The sequence below is a fragment of the Oenanthe melanoleuca genome, chromosome 4 (assembly GCF_029582105.1).
Source record: "Oenanthe melanoleuca isolate GR-GAL-2019-014 chromosome 4, OMel1.0, whole genome shotgun sequence".
NCBI classification, from domain to species: Eukaryota; Metazoa; Chordata; class Aves; order Passeriformes; family Muscicapidae; genus Oenanthe; species Oenanthe melanoleuca.
The window spans coordinates 16,058,128-16,076,562 of record NC_079337.1 but is presented as its reverse complement, the minus strand read 5'-3'; the positions used below and the strand labels follow the sequence as shown (position 1 = coordinate 16,076,562).

Sequence of the window (18,435 nt, the reverse complement as noted above, 5' to 3'; positions counted from 1 at the left end):
CTGCTTTGGACATACCATCTCCCATTGAAATGTTTTTAACCTCCACTTTGCAAATACTTCTGTTTATTAGGAAAAACCTGAAAGGCTTCCTTTCTAAGACACTTATCAGGCTGCTTCTGTAGTCAGTAGAGAGATTCAGGCCCCTCAGGTGACTCACCTCATCCAGTGTTACACCAGGAAAATAGCTGGATGAAACCTGCTTTGAAGATGCTTCCCCTGGCAGTCCATTTCCCACCTGACCTTTAAATAACAGGCACATCTAGTAACAGGCTCTCACCACACTGGGATGAAGACTGTCCACTCGAAACCTCTTCACCTGTCCCACCTGACAGTCATACTTCCCTATTTGCACAGACAAAAATGCACAGCCAAAAAAGGAGAGACCTTTCTTTTGCTAACAAGCCCAGAAGTTCCTGTTTGCTGAAACATCCCTTGGTAACCTCAGCTGCATCAGAGAGCAACTTCAGCCTCTGTGCTAACTGAAGGAGCAAACATTTCATGCATGACACATTTTGGTTTGCCACTGAGATGGAGCAGTGAGATGGCTGAGGAAGACAGTGGTTCTTGCTGGAACCTCTGTGTGACAACCAATTCCCTTCTACATTAGATCTGGAGAAGCCTGGCTGCTGCTCTGCAGTCTTTAATGCAGAGACAGAGAGAGATGTGAGGGCAATGCATGTGGATAAATCAGGCATTTGCAGTAATGGAACCTTAGAGTCAACTTTATTAATGAATCTTCAGTGCAAAGGGAAAATATCCTGGCACAAAAAAGACCTGTGAGTTGAAGAACAGTACAGCTCCCTGTTACACTGCCTTCCCCCTTTGTACTGATTTGGGCAGTGTGCATCATGTTCAGGGAATAGAATCAAATACCACTAGCTCCCCTAGCACTCAGCAGCCAATATTACTCAGCACAGTCAAAATCCTTCAAGCCTGTCCTCAGGCAAAACTCACCCTAAAATCAGTGTGAATTCTGTGAGAATAAAACTGAACAGGAACCAAAGTCCCAACTCAATTCTCAGTTGAGCTTTGCAGACCAACCATCAGGACTGGAAATATGTTTGATTTTCATCATAATAAGAGAACAGCTAGGCCCAGTAATCCCAGTTCTACCCTCTCTTAGTTTCAGCATCAACAGGACAGATAACACAAAACAGAGTTTGCTCAAGGTTAATTCATAAAGTAGCTGTACTGGAAGAGGAAGGAAACAATCTCTGAGGCTCTTTTTCTGGTATTCTGTTACCACTGCTTTCTTACAACTCCCTGAAAAACACTTGGTTTAAAAAAGCTGTTCGTATTTCCTCTTGTGCCAGACACCACATTTTGTTTGGCATATACATTTCTGATAGCCTTTCCTTCACAGATGTCTATAAAGTTCACATCAGTCAGTTCTTTAAACTAGGTATATTAACACCAACACAGACAATTTTGTTCCAAGCACAGTTTTTCCTTACGTCTATGCTCTGCTGCTCACTTTTGCTTCTGTAAAGATGACAGTATTGCTACATATGCAGGACAATCAGGACTCCTTAATGCTTAACACAGGCTCTACAGTGCTGTAATGGCCCATTTTCACTGTCAGCAAGGAGGCCTTGACACAGCTTCTGGCACTAGCAGCTTTCTGAGAGAAAGGGGAGATTTCAACTTAATTTCATTTCTCTCTTTCGCTTTTCCTAACTTTCTTCCAGAAATGACAATTCTTGAAAATGCACGTGTAGAAATAAAGAAAGAAAAGGAAAAGAAGGCAACAACCACCATAAAACCTCCTCCCATTTATCACTGGGTCCAGTGACCTTTGGGGTGGGGAGGAAAAGGCAGGGGGGCAAAGAGGCAACACATTTCAGACTCCTTAAAGCCATCAGAAGAGTTAGAGATATGAAAAATAGCACATAATTACCTCTGTTGAGTGAAGCTGAGCTGTTGATATCTCCAGTAATAAAGGAAGACTCGGACTGCTTTCGAACTGTGTCATTCCACATCCTACGGATCCGGCTCTGAAGAGGGATTGAAGCACAGCAGGCAGTGAATTTTTAGCAGCTGTAGAGAGGTTTCTCTCTGCCTCACTAAAGATGGCTACTGGCATGTCTAGCTCAGGATGAGACTTGCTTCTAGCCAGCTGTAAGCAAGCAGTTGCTGTTTTGTTGTAACCTGCCTCAAGCGTGCCAGACCCTGCCAGACTCACTTCGTAACACAAAGAAGCTCAAAGAAAAAGTCTATAATTGAATTGCTTACACCTTAATTAACAAAAATAAAATTATGTAGACCCCATGCCAGCTACAGGTTTACCAATACAGCACCAAATAATGGAAAAATAATCCACACACAGAAGCACATGTGTTTCTCATACTCAGAGGACTTGTTTCTTATCTTTTGTGAAGCATAACAGAAGACTTGACTTGTATCTTGGTGTTCCTGAATGAACAGAAGTTTTCTATAGCTATTTTCCATCTTGGGGATTTTAGGGGGGCAAGAAAACTCCCCACAAATGAATGACTTCTGTTCCCATTCTGAAAAATCTGTGATGGTTTTGCCATCTGTGGTATAGCTTCTGCTACTGGCAAAAGGGTCCTGAATATGTTAGCCTTCTGTTTTGTTCCTCAAATATGCTGTGAAGTATCTGCCTCTGTGACATTTACATCACTGTCTCACTCCTCCCCAACCAGACCTTGCAAAATATCAAAAAATCAGCCAAAATGCATCTTGTGAGCAGTTCAATCCCAATCCCTGCATGAAGATGGCTGGAGAACCCAGGTGTCCCAGGGAAACTCTCCCTCACCTCACATCTGTGACTCTGATGGATGTTTTCCCTGGCTGTGTGAAAGTGATGCTAGGTGATCTGGTAAACTGGGAAACCTTTTTCCCACTGTGACAGACCACATTTTTCTTAAGTGGTTTCCACAGTGAGATTTTAGCCATGAGAGATCTACCAAGGTTTAATCATATAGTCTCAGGCTGAAAAATCCTAGATTACTCATTAACCATGGAATAACAGCATCTCCTAATTATGCATTAGCCCTCTATAAATCCAAGTACCATGAGACATGAGGCCCATGCCCTTTTACAGTAATTATTTTTAACCTGGACGTTTAATTTATTGTATTTCTCTGACATGATCCATTGTAGATTAATTATTCTGTTTTTTACATACTTCTCAGAGAATAAAGGGATATTAGAAGCTTTCCTCCTCATGGTCTTCTGTATTAAAAGTTAGGAGCCAGATGTTTTCAACAACTCAGACTAATCTCCATCTACTCTCCATCACCTGTATGAGGTTTCTCCTGGCTACAGTGGGCATTAGGAACTTCCATCCTTCCAAGGACACGCTTCTGCAGGCAAAATAATCCTCCTTGGTGCCTCAAACCTCACCTGCCACAAGGGGACTGCTGCCAGAAGACTCAGCTCACCCTCAAAAAGGTTTGTTCTCTTGTGCTGGGACTGGTGAGAGGGGGGACCATTAAAGTCAACTCCTCCTGCAGAGGAGAGCACCAGCACAGCAGCTAAGCTATGTAACACCAGAGGCTTTCAAATCAGCCACCTAAATGCTGCTGGATATTGAGAGTTTTGGACATTACTGGGATTTGATGGCCTACTGGAGAGAGGTTCTATTGCTTTCATTTGCTTTGCACAGCTATCAGACCTATGAAAAGACCAAAGCAGAGCTTTTGGATGACATCTTGGAAACCACTGCAAATAAATAATGATTTGCTCCAAGACATAAATTGCAAATTAGGTTTTCCTGGAAAGTTATAAGCTGTTATTCACTGCATGTCTTTTATAATTTAATAGTGGAACTGTCATATATAATTACTTCCATTACTAATACTGAATAAATTTGTGTTTGGTTTCTATTGATTAAGAAATAAGCTTCTTCATTTTATATGAACTCTTCATCCATAAATCTGCATCTCTACACACAAGTTAGCCTCAAAACTGCTAAGTGTGCAAACTACACAAAACCTGAGTTTTCAGGTGACCAAAGGCAACAAATCTAGTAGCTTAGTGATATAGTCTGACCCCTATGGCTTGCCCTAAGAGGTCTATAAACTAAGACAAATTGTGTGAGGCACAGAACAGACCAAACCACTGAATGTCAGAAAGCCAGATCTTTCAGTGGCAAGTCTACAAGACACTTTTAATTTTTTTTACAAGAAAAACACTTGGTGTTTCTAGCATCATTCTTGTACATGTTAATAGTTAATAGTAACAACCTTCATCTCATGATTAATGGATGTAGTAGAATGTAGCACAGCTGACAAAATGCTCCCACCTCCTTCTTCCCATGGAGAGCAGGCAGGACACCTCAGCCACCTGCCTCTGGAGGCAAGTTTGGACTTCTTATTCCCAACAGAACTATTTAGAAGGTTCTTGGAGAAGCATTTAATTGTTATCACATCACAATTTAGGGGAAGCCACTGTGTTGAGTTCAGTTCTGGAAGGGAGGGAAATCTCTGCGAGTGCACTGGGGAGAAGCCTAAGGCAGCTCCTCTGGTGCTGAGAGGAGCTTTCCTCCCAGAATGGCTGAGAAGGTCTTGGCATGGCATTGGAACACAAACAAAAAGCGTGGGGCATTACCTGTGAGCCTGTGGAATATCTTCCAGGTGTCCTTGACCCCGAGGTTTTTCCTGAGCCGATAGAACTCTCTGTACTTTTCCCACTACAGCAATGTGTGCGCAGGCATTTCCCGTACTCTTTACGCACCTAGCCAAGCAAAGAGCGGTGCGGGTTAGCAGGCAGCTCCTCCCCCAGCCCACTGCCTTCTGATTTTCAACACAGCCCCTGGCTCTTTCTCGGTGTTTCATTAAAACAAAACCTGCTGCACTGTGTGGGAAAGCAGTCTAGTACCCCTTGCAGCTGAGGATGCCACGAGAGACTTGCTCCCATGCAGCAAAGCTGCTCGCTGGCACCGGGTACAGCATCCTCTGAGGCACATCAGAGGAGCATGGGAGAAAGTGCAGGTACACTGTTTATGACTGAAAATTAATATTGTTGTAGATCTGATATAAACTAGCATATTGGCTCATCAAGGTACTAAAAGTTATTGCTTCTGGCAGGGGACTAAGAAAAAAGAATTCCAAGAGAAACATATGAAAGCTATTGATTTTTTTATAAAAAAAAATAGTTTCTTGCAGTCAGATTGAAATTTGAGGAAACTGTAGAACCAGCTGCATTAGAGGTTATACTCCCAACGCTCAGGGATGGCTGGAGCCTGCTTTTCCACAGCACTGTGCAAGCCAGTCATGTTTTAAATGGGCATTGCAGTCTAACCTGTAGCACCTCCTTTGCCTCAGAGGAACTACACTGTCTTGTGCCAGGACAGGATCTAACCTTCCTCCAAGCTTCACGTGTGACTTTTTATGGGCAGCAATACCCAGAAACCAGATGGGACAGGGCTGAAGGTGAACAGACTGTACTGAAGAGCCAAAAGAGGGTCATGTTACCCATTGACACACAAAAGCCCCCAAACCATCATGCATGTCCAAAACACCAGTTGAAATTCCTTGAAGCACGCAGCTAGCTGTAAAATTTTGCCAAACTCTCCATGAGCATTTCACAACTCCGTGAAACAACTGTTTAAATAGCAAATTACAGCTTTTTCATTAGGCTCTTCCTTAAGCGCTTGAGACAAACACATACCACAAGTGCCCAATATGCTCGAGTGCCTAATCAATCCTTTGCTGAGAGAAAATAATTCAATTGCTTTAATTAGCCACCCACTGCTTGCCTCTCTGCAGCGTTTTGCAGATTTTTTAGGCCATGATAGATAGGAAAGGAAAGAATTTTTTTTTTTTTCTCCTTTTAAATAATACCTCCCTCAGCTCTTAGGTCAGAGAGATGCATCCACCCCACAGCAAGGCACCAGCTGCATTCTCCTCCCCTCTGTGCAGCCGTAAGTCAGGAACAATTTCCACAGTCACCAGTGGTGGTTTAAGGGTGTAAATTAGCTTAAGACAGAGAAGAGAATGGTTCTGTCATGCTGACTGAGAACCCCAGGAGCCAGGGAGGCTGTGGAGCAGTACAGGGATGTTGGGTTAGGGACTGACCCTTTGTGGAGGTGGTAGGATGTACAAGTCAGAATGGTGCAGAAATTCAAACTCCTCACAGAGAGGCACCTGCACATTTAATAAGCAGTGGTGATGCTTCCTACACTCTTACTATCATCTTGCCTGGAAACTCTCTTGCTGAAAGGTTTGGGATCATCAGCAGGAAGTCACATCTAGATAAAGCTTTTAAGCTTCTTAAGATGGACAAATTTGAGATGCAATGACAAAACTCTTAACCCCAGAAGTATTCCTTTGGTTTAAAAAATGACATTTACACACAGCTCTGCAGATCCTTCCAGAGTTCACTTTTTATGATTAATTTTGACTATGTTTTCATGGGTCAGATCTCCCCTGCCTGTAATAGGAAAATGCGAGTAACAGAGGAACAAGCCTGTGGCTCTCAGATGGAGGACAGAACTTAACTTGGACCTGACTTTACTCAGTAAGCCATTTCACCAAAAGATACTGGTTACAGAGAAACTGGGACCAGTGTACCCACATAAACCCTTTCCTGTGTTCAGTAAACTGCCCTTTGAAACTAAGATGTACATAGCCAATTATCAGCAGACATGCACAGAAGAGGAGAGTTCTGTTTGACTGAATTAAAGTAGAGAACAAAATTGTTCTTAAAAATACTTATTACTGATTGTCAGAGGCTGTAAATTTGATCTACATAAACACAGAATTTTTATTCTGTTTGGGTTCATCCCTGCCCCCTCAGAGTTTATCTAAGTTTTATCTTGCAAATGTTAATTGGGGCATACTTCAGTTTCCACCAAGAAGCACTTGCTGTGCTTGCTTTGAGGAAGATTTCCAAAACACTGTATCAGATCAAGCAATACAAAGGCTAATGAACCACTGCAGAGCACAGGTCCCTCAGTTCTTAAAAAAGCAGGGAAAGCAGCCCCTATTACATCCCACCAACCCACATATGCTGCCACAAAAGGGGCAATTTCCTGCAGGGACTGCACAGGAGGATGTAAGGCTCCACTTTGCTGTGAGCACTCAGCCACGTGAGCATCTGGATGCTCGTGGATGCTCTCCCCTCTCACACTGACACACAAGGAAGGAGAATCTGGCTGACAGCAGGCAAAGCCCTGTTACAGGGCCCTGCAAACTGACAGCTGCCTTTTCCCTTGCCTCTGACACACCTGCCAGGACCCTGGCAGCTGAAATGCCACTGCCACGTGTCCTTGTCAGAACCCCACTCCCCAGCACCTCGCTGGTTTTCCAGTCTAAATACCACCCTTATTAGGTGCACAGAGACAGATCTGTGTGATAGGAATTCAGGGCACACAGAGGATGCTATGCCGTGGTTGTTAGGCAACAAAACACCTCGTTACCACCTCTCTTGCTGCTGGGAACCGCCGTCTTACCTTTTTCTGGAGGACACAATGGAAAATGAATATAAACATTCCCTGCAGAGAATTGAATATGGTGAAGAGATACGCCATGATGACTGTGCTTTCGTTAATATACATGAGTCCGAATGCCCAGGTCAGTCCTAATAGGCAGAGTAGGGCTATTGCACCTATAACCCAGGACCTGTTAGGAGAAACAACAAAACAAAAAAAAAAAAAAAAGAAAAAAAGAATGGGATTGGTTTTTCATCTACACAAAAGAAGGCATGTGTCTACAGGCAGGAAGATTTTGCCCCTGGTTTTAGCAAAAAGAAAATAGCATATCAAAATAAATCATAGGGAGCTTTTGTCTTCAAGCTGAATGCAGTTTACAAATCTTCAAGCTTGAGGAAATACAAGCAAATGGAAGTGTTATGAGCATAGAAATCTATCATAACCAAAGCACATTTGTAACCACAATGTCTCTTTTCTTTTTTAAATATGTAAAAGCAGTGTTCATGTAAATGACATGTAGATGTTATTTCTGCAAATGGAGGAAAAGAAAATAAACCAAATGAAATGACAACTCTGATTCTCACTTTTTTTAGTGTCCACTGGTTTCACAGGAGGGCCAGCTGGATAAGCTTCTTTATTTACACTTAACACCAAGACACATGTATTGCTGCATTTTAGCTATCTCCCATATGCCTGTGAGCCAGATAAACAGCTACAGGCAGGTGGGCAAGCCTTCCCTGCTTGCCAGATCCACTCCACACAAGGATGTTCTTTGCAATGCTGCTTCACACTTCTTCCACCCTGTGATGAGGGAAAGTGTGTGCACTCGTACAGGCACTCACACACTACATTCACTAAAGCTGCTGCCACACTTCTGCCCAGAGAAAAGGAGGGGCAATCCTTTTTCACGTGGGCTGCAAAACTAAGATTATCACTTGCTCCACCTCAGGAGGGCAGTGGGAGTAGAGGTGTAGCCACTGCTTGGCCCCAAATGTTGTTCCAACAAAGAGGAAGAGCAGGAGGTTTTCGCCTGCTTCCTCCCACTGACTTTCTGCCTGGACAACAGAGCTGGGGACATGGGATGACTGCTGCATGTTAGGTTTTTTGGGTGTTTTCAGGAAAGCTGCAAACTCTGCTGGGATGGCAGGAGGAGTATTCCATTTTACCCTACTAAATAACATTTAGTCATCTCCTAAATTACCTTGACATTAGTCATCTCCTAAAGCACCTTGAATACCTGGTTGCCTTTTACCTGAAGGCTTTGGTTTTCTTCTGCCATGCCCTGTTATCATTAGGTGTAACATCATAAAAATGAACACATTGATATCCAATCTTTGCACCTTGTCTGCCCCAAGGCCCACAGGGAGGGCTCAGGGACAAAGACCTGCCTATGTTTCCAAGCCCCTTCAGCCTTGTGGCAATATGGCCTGGGTTTAGGCATGTTTGGGCTTCCATGTGCTTAACAGAGCACGGGGCAACTTGGGGGGGACACAGCAGTCCTGCAGAGCTCAGACAATCTCTGCTATAGAGAAGCCATGGCAGCTACAGCCTTGAATCCTTTTCCTTTTAGCAGGGCTTGTCACAAACAAAAGCATACCAATCTTGTATTCAAGTATTTTGTTGTTTGGTTTTTTTTGTTTTTTGTTTTTTTTTCTTTATGTGTTAGAATGAAAACATAGCATTAATTCTTCCACTAAAGTTTATAAAATATGTATTATTTAATCACATGACCAGAAGAGCTCCCTAAGGTAACCACTTATTAAGACAGTTCTTTAAAAATCATTATTATGTACCTAGCAGACCAGAACAGCTCCTTTCAAGCACTTCCAGTCAATCCCACTAATAAATATTTAGCATGATGCAAATTGAAAATACACTCTCACAATCCTTCAGAAAGGTAGCCAGTAGATAAAGTTTACAGCTTTAGTCTCTTGGGATATTTTTCTCCCCAAGATTCCACCATCAGTGAGAGCATGCTATTGTCCTAGTTGCATACTAATTAATAAAATACAAATAATGTTCTTTTTCACAAAAAAAAAAAAAAAAAAAAAAAAAGAACAAATTAAGTGGAAACATTCCCCCCCCGCTTTTTCCTCCCCTCTCTTTTCTCATTCCCAGAAAAAAGCTTCCTGCACTTCCAGAGTCTTTCAAGAATTATTTCCTGGATATCAGCAAAGAATTCTGCTCTGAAGCACAGCCCATTCTTGAATCTGATTAAAGAGCCTTTGGCTGCAGAGGTGTGCAGGAGTTAAACAGTTATTTAGTGAAGATATGCTACCTTCAGTGATGGAAAGGAACCTGTGGGTTAGAAGACCCCCAACAGTGCAACCTGCACACATTAACAGTGCTGTGTCTCAGAAAACAAGACCTGGCAGTAAAGAGCACGTGGAGATCACTATGAGCAGCTCCATCCTGCATCCACAGAAAAACACAGAGCCAAGCAATGAAAGAGAACATGGGCATGGTGCTGAAGGGACAAACACAAAGGACTCTTCACCAGAAGAACAAACTGAAAGTCTATTGCAAAACTGATTTGCTTCTATTTTGTGCTACTGCACATTACAATTTTTGGTTGCAGGAGAAAGAGCATGGATGCCCTAAGGTATGTAATTTCTACGCGTTTTTTGCTTTCTTCACAGGTTTGGGTTTTGTTTTTTGGTACAGCTTGAGGTTTTTATCTTGCTCTTTGTACAGACTTGCTGCTGCTTTTCCATAGCTTTTCTTTCCTGTAGTGAAATTTTATTGCAATAAAAATATTTGTTTTTTAGTGCATTTGAAAATCAATGGAATTACAAATAGGGACAATTAGGAGGTACTCCAATGAGTAAGGAGCCTCCAATGCACAAAGATTTGCTTGCACTACTCCCATTAACTAGAAAGGGAATGATGGGGAATAGCAGCCATGCACCTTTTTGAAAATTTGCTTCTGTATTTATATTACCATAAAGCAATCCCAGTGAGAGCACAGTGGACTAGAGGCTGCAGTTGGTAAAACAAGTCTGTACTACACAGGGTTAACTTGGGAACTTTCACCTTGAATTAAAGTAATATCCAATTAAAGAATATAAAGCAAATAAGGAGACAATTGGTTGGCAATACACATGCAGCACATTTACTCTGCACCTTAGCTGTATGCCTGACCATTTTCCTGCACAGTTTGCTCTTCTGCCTCAAAAGCGAATGACAGAAGCTTTAATGATTTTTCAATATTGATCTGACAGCTGGTTCATGAGACCACACTGATAAATGAAATTTATCAGCCATTCAGGTCATTCTTACTTGATGAAGGGTCTGTTATCCTCATAGCTAAAGAATGCATAGACATAAAGACAAGAACACCAACATTAGAAATTTAATGACATAGAGAATAGAGTTTACTGCTAGTTCCCCTCCCTTCTCCCACCAGCCATCACCAAAACCAAAGGTGGACTGGCATGAGGTGTGCCTGGAACACACCAGCCAGCCTGCCTGCTGTCCCAGGGAATTGAAACACGACTGGGAATGCTGGTTTAATGCACAGAAGCAGGCATTGCTAGCTGTGTGCTGCAGCTACCCCTCCTGGCTACCGTCCCACAGCTGTCAATGGACTTTGAAATATCTTTCAAATGTCATGGCTGCTCCTGGAGAAGACAAGTTTTGAAACCCCAGGACAGCCACCACAGGCAGCTTTCATGGGTTTGAGTGGCCAAACTTCACACAAACTTCACACTTCACTCTCTGCCTGTGGGGCTGGAGCGTGTTACACGAGTATCTTTATTGCCATTTACTTTTCCAAAGTGGAACTTCCAAGTTGCCACATTATGAGTCAGACTGCAGCATTCTGGAGGTAAAGGCATCAGGATCTTCTAAAGCCCTGGCTGACAAGGCACGGACCTATTTACTACCATTTCATGGGGAAGGGCAAAGGAAGGCAGGGGTGAAAAGCAGCTCACTGCAGTGATGAAGAAACCCAAGCTGGATCACTCAGCTCCTGTGGCTGTGGGAACACAGGATTAGTCACAGCCATTTTTCTGGGAAGTCTCCCTGCCCTTCTGGGAGAGGCTAACCCTGCCTGTGTAGCTGTGATGTGCAACAGCTGCCAGGGCTCCTCTCCCCCCTGACACAGAGCTTTAGACCCTGCCATCCCTTGCAGAATCCCCCATGGGTGCCAGAGATGGAGGATGGCTCAGTATGTTCATCTCATTACCCCTGTCAACAAACCAGGGCCAGTCCATCCTGCTGGGACCTCCTTTGGTCAACACTGGCAACCCTTAGCTCCCCTACAATGCAATTAATAAAATGAAGATATGAGACAATCTGGAGCTGTCAACCCAGCAACGTGAGCAGGAGCAGGGCCTGGATTTCTATAACTGTGTTCACAAGCATGCAGGTTTTATGGTAAAGACTTTATATTGAAAAGCAACCAGCACTAGATTATGAAAGTACAGAATCAGAAATTTTTTTACTGTTGCTTTTACTATCCAGACCCTCACAAAGTTTTTCAGCAAGCCATAACAGCATTTCTTCAAGGCAGCTGAAGGTTCAGTTTCATCTTTGTACAGACAAAATGCAGAACTGTAAACTCAGATTCCCTTTGAGCTTGAGGCTAACACTTCAAAGCAGCTCAGGAGAAAACTACTGAAAAGACCTTAGCAGTTTTTACCCTATTTCCAACATGGATGTGTCTAAGACCCACTGCCCAAAGCAAACAGGTGCCTAAAGAAGTGAGATTTTCAAAGATGCCTAACACCCAGTTTAATTCTCTGCACACAGGGCCCACAGAATTTAGTCTCTCATATCTCTCATGAAATACAATCCTTTTCATTTTACCAACTCAAGTGATGTAAGAAGCTTAACTCTTGTGTTAGCAACAATTTCTGACAAAAAATTACTTCAGAATGTTTTGGGTTTTTTTACCCCGGTGAAGTCTGTGAAACCTATCAGTGCTGCAGTAATACCGTGCGTCATTATCTGCAACACATAAAATCCATCACTTAGACAAGAAAGAAGACTTGGAAGAACCTCAGTTCCCAGAAAAATAGAGGTGCTGACTGGAAAACTGAGATCATATTCACTAGTAGTAAAAGCAAGTAATAGCTGAAGTATAAGCTGTTGGAAAATCCAGCCTAGCACAGCCTGAGATGCTGAATCTGAAGTGTTATCTCCAGATTTGGTTAAATTCATCCAATACCTGGCAGTAAGGGATTAGCTGGCAGCAAGCCCATTGCATTTAAATTATGTGACTCTGCTCCCCCCATAGTTAATGTCAGATTGGTACCCCCAAAGAAGAATTTATCCCTTAAAAGATCAAGTATTTAAGGCAGGCGGGGCTCTGACATTCCCTGAAGAAATGCATATCTCTACTGACTGCAGAGGAAACCCGAATGATGGCTTAGGTGGAGGCTTCATTTTCAAATACCTGAAGGTAAAAAGCTGATCTTTAGTGCTGCATTATTCATTGAACCTGTGAAATCTTACCTCACCTCCCTTGTGTTTCTTTGCAGCCCAGATGATGGATAGTGGATGGTCTACCAATCTGTATAAATACCTAATTCATTTTCTAATCTTAAAAAAGCCCTGACTTTACCTTGGGGCAAAGACTCCTTAAGGTTAATTACACATCATGTAAAACTCTTTCAAAATCTTATTTAAGTTAGATGTCTTTCAATTTCCCAGAGTACCTTCTCCTTCAGTGATGAGAAAAGACTGTTCACATTACTTTCTATATTCCTGTGGTATTTCCAGACCAATACTTTTTAAAAAAAGTTGTTAAATTTTGCTTATATCCTTGTTTAGATGCTTAAAAAAAAATTAATCCTAAACTCAGGAGCCCCTTTTGCACTGCCTATCCTTTTAAAACCCCAAGAAATACCTTTTTGTCATGAGGAGACCAAATTGCTGGGATACACATGGACAGCCCAAAACAGTTGCAGACAATCTCCAGCTTATACTACATGAAGCAAATGACTTTCATGTACCTAGATTAGCAATATGTGAAATGTTAAAGCTTTCACTTTTTCTTCTGCAGCAGGAAAAGTAAGTCCAGAATTTACCTTCACATGAAGATTGGTTCTAAAATGCTGCTGAACAGAGGAAGCCTGTTATCAAAAAGCAGCTATTCAGGTCTCATTTAAAAAGAATAATGGCTGGTCTTCTTCTTATATTTTGAAAAGAGCTGCTTTTTTAAAAATTTAATTTACCAAAGTGTAGTTTTGAGCCACATTTAGAGTAAACCTAGGCCTTTAATAAAACCTTACATAACTAATTGACTTTACATATTGTAATTTTATACAACTCTTTATGGTTTAACTTTACTTAACTTGGATTCATCACTCTTTTGACGATTCCAAGTATTTCCTCATCTCTGTGATAGCAGGAAAAGGCTCAGTAAGTACATGGACTGATGTGTTGGGCCCCAAAATAACTGTTTGGATAGCAAGGAAAAACACCAAACTGAGTATACAGGACCTTTAGTAGCTGTTAGGGGTGATGAAACCCAAATAAAAACAGATGGATGATGTGCCCCCTCAAAAGCATTCAGAAAGACCCATGGAATTAATTGTAACATGGTGCAAATAAAGCAGAGAGGCAGATGTTTCCTGCAGGCAAGCAGGAGGGAAACACAAAATAAAGTGTGCTATTGTGTCTCCCCACTGCCTGCCCATATGAAGTAGTAGGGATGTTTTGCTTTCTTTTTTTTTTTTTATTTTTGTATTTCAAGGATTAGAAAAGATTGATTTATCGAAGGAGCTGGAAAGTCCAGCACTCCCCTCATAAAGCAAACGGGCTCATCGTTAATTAGTGAAGGAGCATCTTCACCTCGAGAAAAATCAATAGCAAGCAATAAAAGAGTGCTTAAAGGATTTTGCCTTCGCATTTCGTGACAAAGTTACCACCTGGATGGCATGAAGCCAAATGGCTTCCTAATCTCCTTCCTTAGGCTGCTGGTGTTCATCACACAGCCTTCCAAGTCATCATTTACCAGTCTCATCTTCTGGCTCTGCTTCTGCCTTTGACAGTGGGTGGCAAGTCCCCCCAAGACATCTGTAACCATCTCGGGGGTCAGTGATCTCAGCCTGCCACAGCCTCATCTGCAGGAGAAACTCCTGCCTTCACATGCTCTGGAGACCTGTAAAGGCTGGGGCTTTACCACCTGGCATAAGGGTAATTTTATATATATTGAGAGCCGCAGCCACTTTTGATTCTCACCAGTAGATCTGTAAATATTATTCAGATAAATGAAGCTAAACCTTTCCTTGGACCTATGTGATGCCTGAGCCCATGATTTGGGGCAACCAGTGGCTGGACTTTTCTGCCAAAGGCAGAGCATCATCCCTTTCTGCTCAACTCACCCAGGGAAGTCATGTCCTGCTTTCTCAGACTTGTCCTTAATTATTGCAATTGGAAAGAGCAATTCTGTCAAGTTCATCTCATTTTCCGTAAGTAATTAATTACCCTCAGAACTGCTTACCCTGTTTATTTCCTTCCTCCTAACTTTGCAAAGACATGGCACAATTATTCAAGCCACACTGATGTGCAACCACGTATCTAATTGTTTCCACACTATATGGATTCAGCAAAGCCTTTAGACACATTTGTATTTTCCAAATAGCTCCAGCAGGGCTTGCAGACAAAGTGCTTAAAATGTATGGCCTTTTAAAACAATAATCATGATTTATGGGTTCACAGAAAGATTGTAGGTATTTAATATCTTCCAGGAGACTCTGTCAAATCAATAACCGCTGATTGATTTTTTTATTTTTTTTTTTAGATTCAGAAAGGACGACACCTGTCAGTGGGAAGATTAGTGCTTTACAATCACCATTCAACAATAACACAACCATCACAAAAACATAGGTAAACAACCAAAACCCCAAACCAAAACAATCAGATATCAAGCAAACCCTCCTGTGAAAAACTCAAACAGCAGCAGATTGCAACAAATGAAATCAGATGCTGCCATCAACATCTCTGTGGGAAAAAGGCACGCAGACAAAAGCACACTCTCAGATGTTTTTCCAGCACTGGTAGGGCTTCTGTTCTCTGAGGTGCTCATAAACTCAACCCTCAGGCAAAACATTAATGTGCCATACCTTTTCTTGGTAGGAAGCTTGTACATAATTAATTTTGTGCCAACTCCGAGTGGTTTGTCTGGGTTTTCTTTAGGCTGCCTGTTGAAGTTTACTCATGCAGAGATGCAGATGAAGGCTATACAGGAGCAGCACTGAGTTAACCAGGGGACTAAAAAGCATGGTGCTTTCTCACACAGGATCCAGGGAGAGCCAAGAGAACTTTTGGCTTGCTCAGCTTGATGAAGAGGGGGCTGAGGAGAGACCTCACAACTGCAGTTGTAGCTTCCTCATGAGGGGAAGAGGAGAGAGAGGCACTGATCTTTCTCTGCAGTGACCAGTGACAGGACCCAAGGGAATAGCCAGAAGTTGTGTCAGGGGAGGTTTAGATTGGATATTAGGAAAAGGTTCTTCACACAGAGAGGAGCTAGGCACTGGAACAGGCTCCCCAAGGGAAGCAGCCACAGCCCAACCCTGACAGAGCTCAAGAAGCCTTTGGAAAATGCCTTTTGAGTGCTCTCCTGTGTAGGACCAGGAGCTGGACTTCAGTGATCCTCAAGATATTCTACAAATCTATGATTCTATGGCCATCAGGCTGTGAAGACACAGGACTCTCTCTAAAGGCTATATAAAGCACACAGATCACGGCCTGAGCTCTGGGACAATGAAAATGAGGGAAGAAGTTTCTAATGACCAGCTCAGTACTCCATGGCTAATATCTGAAATTTGTGGAGGGGCAGGCTTTGAAAAGAGAAAGAAGCTATTCCTCATTTTCCAAATTCCCCAGATCATTTGGTTATCATTGCAAAACACTCCTGTTAAGATTTTTGGTGACAGAGAATGTGCTGTGTGCATGTTCCAAGCACTGTTTAAACACACTTATTTCTCATCCAAGTTTACACAGACCCAAACACTGGCTCGGGAGCCCTTTTGGCTCCCTAGGATCAGATTTTCTCTCCTGTAACAGGAATCCATGGATGATTCCTTTCCAGAAGCCATCCCTGGAGCTGCTGTGCTCTGAGCCCGCTGTCCTCAAAGTCAGAGGAGTCCAAAAATGCTGCATATAACACAGTTGGGTGGGAAGGAGAGATTTTTCAATGCCCTCTTCCTGAGCAGCCCACTCAGTTAATATTTCTGTATTGTTAGTAGGGCTGTATGAAAATCTTTAAAGACAGCTCTCTCTGTTCAGGCACTGTTTTATTTTAGTTACAGGTAATATCCAGCCAGGACATGGGTGCATGAAAACTTCCTCTCCATGCCCACTGCTCCTAACAGGGAGTGTTCATGTTGCCAGACTCTCAGCCTTTATTCTCTGAAGTTAAAGGAATGGACCCTTTGCACCTAAACACATTCAACTAAACACTTTGTTATCACAAGCTACTTCCAAGTTGTAGCATTTTGTGATTAAAGAAAGAAGATATGGAAACCAACAGAGAATCTTAAATCTCCACAGAAAAAGCTGAAATAATCCTTATTGTCTCCTACTTTGTTTTGTTTCTAAAATGGCTAGAACAAAGCACAAATTAATCTTCCATTAGTAAAAGCATACCTGCTACAAATTATTGTTCTTCACTGGTAATGTAAGCTCTTCATATCAAAGGAGAAAAAAAAAAAACCTTGCATTTTCAGAAGTCTAACTCATTCCCCACTGCACCAAACCCAGGATGTTTACTTTTTTCTGCATTTCAATCAGCTGAGTAAATAAAACTAGACTGGTAAACCTCTGTTCCTGCCAGCACAATACCGCTGTGTTGTATCAAGGATTTAATTTAAACATTTCTGCAGATGATTTTTGGAAGTTCTATTTAACCTTTGTTTTCAATTTTCTACCTAACTCAGGATTTTTTTTATGACTTAAGCAAACCCACAGGACTGAAACAACAAGCTAATCTGGGGGCTGGGATTAGTCATGTCTCTTTAAATAAAATACATATGTTGAAGCACGAAAATGAGCAGATAATCACTTACACCCATACAACATATGGGGAGAGCGAGCTATGGCAACAGTTTTAAAAGAGGCACATCTTCAAAAGGGGCTTCTCAGTTTTGTGCTTGGTGCTCCCCATCCTTCACCTCCCACAACCTGGGCCAGACTCCCTGAAAGAGCCCAGACTGGGCTTTGCAAGGTTTTATATAGTAATAATCGAGGTTAAATCTTTACATTTGGCTCCTACTTTTGGCTGTTAAGTTGTGCATTCTTAGATTTATTTCTTGCAAGCCTTTGAGCAAGAGACTTCTATGGGAAAAAAATACAAAACAGAGGAGTATGGTGTGAGTTTTGTTTCTACTCAGATACTTGAGAGAACACATATATTTTTATTTAGTCATTACACCAGGGCTTTGTGCCTTTAGCTGTGGTGGACCATTTGAAATTTCCATGGCAGCTAGCAAGCTGAGGAAGGCTCATTTTGGTCATTTGAGGATTGATTTCTTAAGGCTGCAATGCTGGACATTGCTGCTTCATCCCTGTTAATGGGATTTCAGCATGTGTTCTTGTGAATCCAGTCACAATGCCTAAAAACATTATCTTCTGTGTGCTCAGAATAAATACATGTTTTTTCTAGGGAATGTCATGGTTTTGATATAGGGCTTATTCTTCCATTGTGGAAGATGAGATGGGAGCAGGTTTCCACAAGAGGAAGAAAACTGCAGCAGAACTGCAGTGATTAATGCCAGGATTAAACTATCTCAAGGTCCCTAATTAACAGTGCCTCTTCAGCAACAAAAGGTGCTCCCAGCTAAGACCCCAGGCCTCCCTGCCTGAAGGAAAGAAAATTAAATTTCCAGAATGACTTTCAGGTGAGTTTCTGCTGCACTGGGTTTTTCCAACAAACCCAGGACTACAGCCTCACACTCTTTGAAGGGGTCCCCACATGTTGTGCTTTCTAAAGAGCATCCAGGTGGCCTATGGCACAACCCAAGCTATACCCTGACTAAAACAACAACACAGTAAAACTGGACAAAAAGGGAAACAAACTGGCAAAGCCCTTT

At 42.2% G+C, this 18,435-nt stretch overlaps 1 protein-coding gene across 7 annotated transcripts in view; it reads right to left on the bottom strand.

Annotated features, from left to right (window-relative positions):
* ADGRL3 (adhesion G protein-coupled receptor L3) overlaps positions 1-18,435 on the bottom strand; it is a 480,889-nt gene that overhangs the window by 31,592 nt on the left and 430,862 nt on the right. For all 7 annotated transcript variants that reach the window (XM_056489462.1, XM_056489463.1, XM_056489464.1 and 4 more), the window contains 3 exons: positions 7,418-7,586; positions 4,573-4,698; positions 1,898-1,994 (listed from right to left, as the gene is read on the bottom strand). In XM_056489462.1, the coding sequence (XP_056345437.1) occupies positions 1,898-1,994; positions 4,573-4,698; positions 7,418-7,586 (392 nt within the window). The remainder of the gene's footprint in view (positions 1-1,897; positions 1,995-4,572; positions 4,699-7,417; positions 7,587-18,435) is intronic.